The sequence below is a fragment of the Acanthaster planci genome, linkage group LG05, assembly GCF_054643075.1.
Source record: "Acanthaster planci isolate LZ-2023a linkage group LG05, COTS_SCS, whole genome shotgun sequence".
NCBI classification, from domain to species: domain Eukaryota; kingdom Metazoa; phylum Echinodermata; class Asteroidea; order Valvatida; family Acanthasteridae; genus Acanthaster; species Acanthaster planci.
The window spans coordinates 9,564,980-9,572,681 of record NC_141781.1 but is presented as its reverse complement, the minus strand read 5'-3'; the positions used below and the strand labels follow the sequence as shown (position 1 = coordinate 9,572,681).

Sequence of the window (7,702 nt, the reverse complement as noted above, 5' to 3'; positions counted from 1 at the left end):
GGTTACAGCGTTCTTAAAAAAATCGACTGCAGAGAGTTGTTGTCAACGGCGAATTGTCTAGCTGGCACAAAGTTGTCAGCGGGGTGCCACAGGGGAGTGTGTTGGGACCACAACTGTTTCTTCTTTTTATAAATGGCATTCAATCCGTTGTGAGGGGAGAAATAAGACTATTTGCCGATGATTGTCTTATATACCATCAGACCAACTGCAAGGAAGGTGAGGGATTTCTGCAAGTTGACCTTGGTAACCTCAATACATGGGCTTCTACATGGGGTATGAAATTTAATGTTAGCAAATGTAAAATGATACGAATTTCTCGTAAACGCAACCCTGGTAAACCTTCTTATGAGATGGATGGCGTGTGATTGACTTCTGATTTTTTCAGGACTTTCTGTTTTATTTGGTTTTACTGTATTTAAGGCTTTCAAAATAAAAGTAAGTTTAAGATCTACAGTCATCTTTTCCTTGATTAACGTGCATACGCCCCTCTCCAAACTTACGTTAACATATTCTCAAGAACGGTCGCCCTTAAAAGTTTGTAGCAGATTTCAAGTGCCGACTGTATTTACCGTATGTCGGCTGTCCTTTCGGAGCGATCGAACTTGCCGCGACCCCGCTGCACGTCACACGTGTAAGATTCTGCGGCTACGGATTCCATTACCATAGCCGTAACACTGGTATATGACTGGCTTTGCGTATAAACAGCATACTGTGGCGTACACGTATCCGAATCAGCAGCAGTGGCCGGCTGGGGCTGGCCACGTACGGCTGAGTGCGAGGAAGGAACACAAACACTGATGGCTTTCGCAGGTGCATGTGTATGTTCAGCCTCAGCCACAACTGTTAGACACGTCTACACGTGCGTTCAGTGTTGTATGTACATGTGCATGTGTGTACGTGCACGATATTTCACATCAGTCACCGTCGTGCTTGTGTTTAACTTATGTTGTAATCTGGTGGTAATAACATGAGAATAGAAAAGTGTTATTTTTGTTCGTGTCCTGTATATCCAGGACATGGAATTCAGTTTGTAAGGAATGATAGCAAGGTAAGCAAGTGATTACTGACGTCGATCAAAAACATTTTTCCCCACAAACGTTACATTATTGACATTGATTGATGTAAGACGACTGCAAAATGTCGGAATTATGTGCACTTCACTACTTCCACAGTTGTAAAAGCGCACGGGGTTTAGCCACGCACATGTCGCATGTCTTCTGTTCCGGAAATGCCCGCTCTCATAACATAACTTGGCCGTATTTTGCCCCGAGACCATCGGATCGTCGGCACATAAATTTGAAATTGGACCACGCGTACACAATCGCAGTTTTTTGGGAAATTGGTAGGCCCAGGCCTAAGCCATAAGCCTTGTCCCGGCCTATCGCAAATAGAAAAAGGGGCAATGTTTGCTCCTTTTTCCCTCCCACAATGCCTTTCTACTATTGTGCGGAATCACCCATGCAGTATTTGCAATAAGGCTTAGGGCCTTTGTAAGCATGGTAAGCATGCTGAGACTATTGCTAAGTTCATGAAGTTAATCCGAGTGAGTTAGTCTGAGTTACAAATTGCCTTTTTGAATATTTGGACTTGGTTGGGCGATAGGAGAGTCCAAGTACCTTCCATACCCTTGCATTAATTCATTTCACTCAAAACAATTGCCTTTTTAATATTTGGACATGGTTGGGCTATATTAGTAGTTAGTAGATTCCAAATACCTTCCATGGGCTTTTCCATCCATTAATTCATTTCACTCACCCCGTATCAAAATCCTTAGAATTCACCTTCCAAACAGTCTTGAAATTGTCTAATACGCCCACTTCTGGATTCAGTGGGAATCAAAGATTTTAAGTGGTGGTAAGGTTTACTCACAGACGGGATGAAAAAAGACATTTTTTGCTGACGAGTTCGAAGTTGCCGTCTTCTTCATACATGCCAACACGATTCAGACGGTATGTTATTGTTAATGTCTAGGTGATGACATCACAATGCACTGGCCCACTGGGCAGGACCCATGCAGACTAGGCATGCATGCAGTGTCTGCACACGGGTGCTGATGACTATTTCCTGAGTGTTGCAGTGTTCAGTAGCTGTCACCACATTGACTTGTACACTTTGTGTATGGCTTCGTCACTTTCTCCTTTACGTCTCGTCCAACATTAATGCAGTGACCTGTATTTTTATTATATCAGCCTCCCCAGTGCAGCTCCAAGTTTCTTTTTCCATCCATTGCAGGTTTTCCGATTCTGCCGGTCAAAATGTCACAAGGCTTTCAAGAAAAAGCGCAATCCGCGTAAAGTGCGCTGGACCAAGGCTTTCCGGAAGGCTGCTGGAAAAGAATTGGCCGTGGTAAGCCTCACCCTTATGGCCATGAGACAGTGTTCCACACCAACTATAACTGGGACATGGTGCAAGATCGTGTGGCTGTAGTTGGGATCTTGTAAGGGCCAGTTCAGTATCACAAAACAGACAAGGTCATTTGAGATCAATGCGTCTGTGCCACGCCATTTTGCACATGTTCAGGACATACAGGAGCAAGTTAAACTGAGGTTTCCCTGTTTTCTTTCGTAGTAAGTCCAAGGATACAGAAGCAGTCCAGGAACTAGCACATCCTTCAGCAATTTTTCTTTACCAAGACTGATTTCTTCAAAATGGACATCACACAAATATACACCTTACATGTAGACAACATCTTTTTTTAATCCAGTGTACATACGTGTGCTATATGCAAACACAAAACAACCACAGCAGCTTTTCCAAAATTTATTTATCTGAGATGCTACATTTTTTTAATGTCACTGGTATATATTTCGTTGTTGTCCTAAGGATAATTCATTGGAGTTTGAGAAGAGAAGAAATGTTCCTGTGAAATACAGTCGAGAGTTGTGGAAGAAGACAATCCTAGCCATGGCCAGAGTGGAAGAGATCAAGCAGAAGAGACAAGACCAATTCATTATCAACAGGTGCGTAGCGCTTAGCAGAGTCTGGTATATCTATCAGTCATCTGAAGCTGCTTGATGCAATTTTAATTCCACAAAGCATTGTTGGAGTGAGCACGGTTAGGGTTGACAGTAGTAAAGTATCGGCTTAATGGGGAGGTGTTGGCTTTGCATGTAAATTGTTTGAGGTTAGAAACTTTTAAGTTAAAATTCTATTTTGTGATCATTTTAAGTTTGAGCCAACTCTTCAGCTGTACAATGCAGATCCTGAATATTGTTCACAGTGTTAGCAAAACGGAATGGGTTGGTCATTGGGAATGGTATTGAAATAAACTCATGAAAATGTGACTATTTAAAGTACATACTTAGTGCCACAAATGTTAATAAATGGCATAGATTTACAGATGCTCGGTGTACATGAGGTAAAACCGGAGAGGGAATGGCATGCATAAACGGTCAAAATTTCAGAACTTTGATTTCTTGGTAAAAGCTAAGGACAGTGAGTACATGAGTAATTTGTTCCATGTAAAGTTTCAAATGCGTAGACATAACAGGCTTATGTTGAAGGTGACTAATGCTGCAGAAGTAACCCAGTGCCCGTGCCCTGGCCAGTAAGGCCTCCCAAATCTAAATTTTGAGTTGGAATCTACTTACATGTAGAAACTCATGTGACCTTGGCATTACCAAAGCACAGGTCAAAATTTGGTGCACAAAAGCAAAGCTGTTGGTGGTCATTCTCTCTCTCTGTCCTCTTATTGCGCTGTGCCAGGCTGACTTTGTAAGAAACTAAATATTTATTTTTCCCCCTTTCGTCATTCTCCTCCAGACTGAAGAAGGGCAAGACGTTACGCAAGGAGCGAGACATCAAGGAGGTGAAGGAGAGCATCCATCTCATCAGGCCGCCTGCAGCAAGTAAGTTGGTTCATTCCCATGTCTTGAGGCGGGCAACCTGTCTCAAAAAATAACCAACCTAAACCTTCTCAGAGTCTTCAAAATCAGCCGAGTCAGATATTTGGAGCTTCAGCAGTTTCCGTGCTGCTGAGGTACTGTCCTTGGCAATTTTAAGCCCCTTCTAGTTAGAACAGTTGCCCAAGTAAATATGAATTCATAAGTTTGACAGATGGGGCTGGACCTCATAGGAGCATTAAATGTTTTCAACATCCCGTTCTTGTTCAGCATGTATCAATACGTATATAGATCAACTTAAAGGTGCACAATTGTAAAAGATTTCTCCACATACCTTGCAAAACGGCGAGAATGTATAATTTTGAGTGACAGTTACAAGTCATGGCTGATTGTCTTGCCCAAGAGCAAAATGATGCCCGTCCCCCAATCCTGATGCGGGCCCCGCCTCCAGGCCCAGGTTAACCTAATTCTCAGTACCTCCTGGTTCTCTAGGCAAACTCACTTCCGAACTCCCCCACAAGATCACAGCCTCTTCCACAGTGATCTCTTTTCCACACACTTCCACCCCCCCCACTGATCTCGATTCTCATTCACTTTTTTTTTGCCCGGCAGACCTGCAGAAGAAAACAGAGGAGAGGTTGGCGCAGGTTATTCCCGACACGAATCCAGAGCAGATGGAGACAGCGGAATAAACCCTTCTCACACAGACCCGAGAATTTGTAAGAGACAAGTGCATTTGACTATATTCACCACTTTAATAGCACCAAGCAGGCAGTAACATGGTAACCAAATCATGATTTAAAATTGTTCGGGGGGGGGTCAACTTCAGGTGTTAAGTGATAGAATGGAGTGAAAAATAATGTAAAGTCACAATTTCTGGGCAGTCTTTGGACACAATCGGCCATAGTCTATACTGGGAATATAATTGTTTCAAGAGCATGCAGTCAGGATTATTGAACTGAGACTTACAGAAGGTAACATCAGTCAGACATCAGTCATCTGGACTGTTTGAATTGTTTTTTTATTTCAGCTTATGGAGGACAGATGAAATTGAGACTTGTTCTTTTCTACACTTGCCTCCAGTTATGATCAACTTCACTTTAACAGTTTGTGAGAAGAAAAATGAAATGATTCCAGCCTTAATTTAATTTACATTCTATTTGTGTTGTGATCAATGGGTAAAGATTAATTCCCTAGAGCAAGCAACCCGTGCTCTGTTATGAATACAGGGGCAGGAAGCATACGAAAGGAACTGTATCAAGACTGAACACCCCAGTGTTTTTCTATTTTAGTCTTGGGTTCTGAGGCATTAGTTTTATTGGTTGGGGCAATGAAAGTGTTTACTGCCCAGTCTGGTAGTGGACTGCGTGTTAGTGAGAAGCAACACATAGATGTTGCTTGAGGTGATATATTTCTTAAACACGAATGCAATTTTTGCAGTTTTATCTGTTTATTGTAAAACAGGGAGCCCTCGTTGTTAATTCTTTCGTAAGGCAGCGTTGTAATGTTAGAATAAGTGCGTCATCCGTGTTGAAACGAGGCAACTTGGAAAGGAAAGTTTATAATCCTGTGAGTGAGGCTTTCTAGAAAAAAAAACTCAATCAGGCTGGGATTCTGATGCTGTCCCTTTTGCTGTAACCTTTGTTTTCTTCCCCTAACCCTGAAAGAGCCAGGGGGGGGGTTGGAATCTGCCCCCTCAACATTTTCTGCCATATCATTGCAGTGCATGTTTTTTCACATGCCGAACCTTACCAAGTTTATTCACTAACGTTTTTTGGTCATTTTGACCCCAATTTGGTGAATGCAGAACGTGCACAACACCCGTTGAGCCGAGACAGGTCAGCCAAAGGTGTATAGTTTGTCCACTGACACAGTCAGTGCGTGCATGCGAACACACAGGTGGCTATGAACTTCAAATGACCACAACAATAAAGTCATTTGTCGGAGTGAGTTCAAACGAAACAGCCACACTGATGAGTGTCTTCACATGTGTTCAAAGCTCTTTGGGGGCTGAAGCCACTCCCCCCCCCCCGCACGGCTGTGAGGTTGTCCCCAAATTTGCTTCTTTTAGGATTATGGAAGAGGGAGAGAAGCCAAGGAAATGGTAACTTACTTCACTGACCTAACAGTCAACATTTGCATAACAGTGTAGAAGCGTTGTATATGGTTTCATTGCCTGGTGTCATTGGCCATTTTTTCCAAAGTAGAAATAATAACTACATGTACAAACATCAGTATTTGTTTACACGTGTTACATTAAATCTCAAGACCCGTAACTCGTTGCTTTCTGTGGAATTTTTTGTTTCATGAAGTACCTGCGAATTGCAGCCTAACCGTTTATGTAAGAGCGACTGGATTGGTCACTCAAACCCTCCGCTACTCTGAAGCTGAAGAGGCATATAAACGCAGGAAAAGTCTCCTCCGCGGGAAAGGTGTTTTTGTTGTGGCAGAAAAAGATGAAATTGACAGTCGAAAAGCATTGCCGAAGAACCTAAAGCCCTGTAAAACTTCGCCTGTCCTTCTTTTGTGGCCATAATTTGTTATCGTTCCAGCAAACGACGTTAGTGTGACAACGGGCTTACTTGACACGTCAACGGGCAATTTGATTTGACTTGAATGCAGGGCAAAGCACGCGGATGACTTGGTAAATGGCCGAGTTGACCGACGCCCCCGAATTATATGTACTTGGTTGCATCTGGATATAATCAGAGGTATATGAAGAGAGTTGCACCAGCTTTAGGTTTGGGAAACAGAATTACAGAGCGTGTATATACCGGTATACCAACTATCCAAGTACACTGGCGCATACACCTGCCAGTTTCTTTATAACAGTGGTGACACTTAGGTCACAACTCCCTCTCTATTTGGCTTTGAATATAATGGATACAGACGCGGATAAAGAATGGACGGAAAAGCGAACAAATAGCATGGAAAATTTGAGGCACCTTGTTCCTATAATATTTTTGACCGGAGCCTGCAGCTTGGCTGCAACCTGGCATCTGTATTAAAAGTACATAGACAAAGAGCGTGGTCGAATGACTTGGCTGCGGTTTGAATTACACACGACGGACAGCAGCCACTTCCCACAAGGTCATATGTAATTCAAGCCACAGCCTAATTATATATAACGGTTTGCCCGTACCCAACGTATATTAATAAGCACTGTATGCTCATTGCTTGTCCGAGAGCTTGCGAAAAAAACCCTCACAAGCTTACTCGGGTGGGACTCGAACCCACGACCTCCTGCTTACTAGTGCAGATGTCTTAACCACTCGACCACCGAGCTTGCTGGGGTCGGCTGGCCGGACCGAGTCAAATGAAGCAGCGGGTACCGCTGAAGATTAACATCTTCCCAACGCAAAAATACATCGTGAAAATAGTTCGCGGTACCCGCTGCTTCATTTGACTCTGACCGGCCAGCCGACCCCAGCAAGCTCGGTGGTCGAGTGGTTAAGACATCTGCACTAGTAAGCAGGAGGTCGTGGGTTCGAGTCCCACCCGAGTAAGCTTGTGAGGTTTTTTTGCAAGCTTTCGGACAAGCAATGAGCATACAGTGCTTATTAATATACGTTGGGTACGGGCAAACCGTTATATATAATTAACATCTTCCCAACGCAAAAATACATCTTGAAAAAAAGCCACAGCCTAGTTGCTCGGACACGGACCAAGACTCTCGTGGTCCGCGACCGACTTGCTTGTCTGGTGTCTGCCGACTCTGGAAATTACATGTGAACATTAATATAGTTCTGGCCAGGTACAGGCATATAGCGTAGCGCCCTCATGGAGTGGATCCTTATTTAAATAATAAATGAATGAATAATAAAAATATGTATCAATCCTTGATAATTGATGAACGTTAA

General features: G+C 43.2%; 1 protein-coding gene across 3 annotated transcripts; it reads left to right on the top strand.

Moving 5' to 3' along the window:
- Window positions 1-868: 868 nt before the first annotated feature.
- On the top strand, window positions 869-7,702 carry rsl24d1 (ribosomal L24 domain containing 1). 3 transcript variants are annotated; one of them, XM_087137059.1, is made up of 6 exons: window positions 869-1,048; window positions 2,233-2,346; window positions 2,824-2,960; window positions 3,763-3,848; window positions 4,455-4,561; window positions 6,155-7,702. In XM_087137059.1, exons 1-5 carry the CDS (start codon window positions 968-970, stop codon window positions 4,532-4,534), a joined length of 498 nt encoding a protein of 165 aa, XP_086993185.1. In that variant the 5' UTR covers window positions 869-967; the 3' UTR covers window positions 4,535-4,561; window positions 6,155-7,702. The 3 variants fall into 3 exon arrangements, with proteins under 3 accessions (XP_086993185.1, XP_086993184.1, XP_022105273.1); XM_087137058.1 differs by lacking the exon at window positions 6,155-7,702 and adding an exon at window positions 4,873-6,118; XM_022249581.2 differs by lacking the exon at window positions 6,155-7,702 and having other exon boundaries at window positions 870-1,048; window positions 4,455-6,118.

Bases quoted from the DNA above. Each gene is read 5' to 3' on its own strand.
- rsl24d1 (XM_087137059.1), top strand. From the start codon at position 968: ATGAGAATAGAAAAGTGTTATTTTTGTTCGTGTCCTGTATATCCAGGA. The intron at 2,961-3,762 runs GTGCGTAGCGCT...ATTCTCCTCCAG, and splicing joins GACCAATTCATTATCAACAG to ACTGAAGAAGGGCAAGACGT. The intron at 3,849-4,454 runs GTAAGTTGGTTC...TTTGCCCGGCAG, and splicing joins CATCAGGCCGCCTGCAGCAA to ACCTGCAGAAGAAAACAGAG.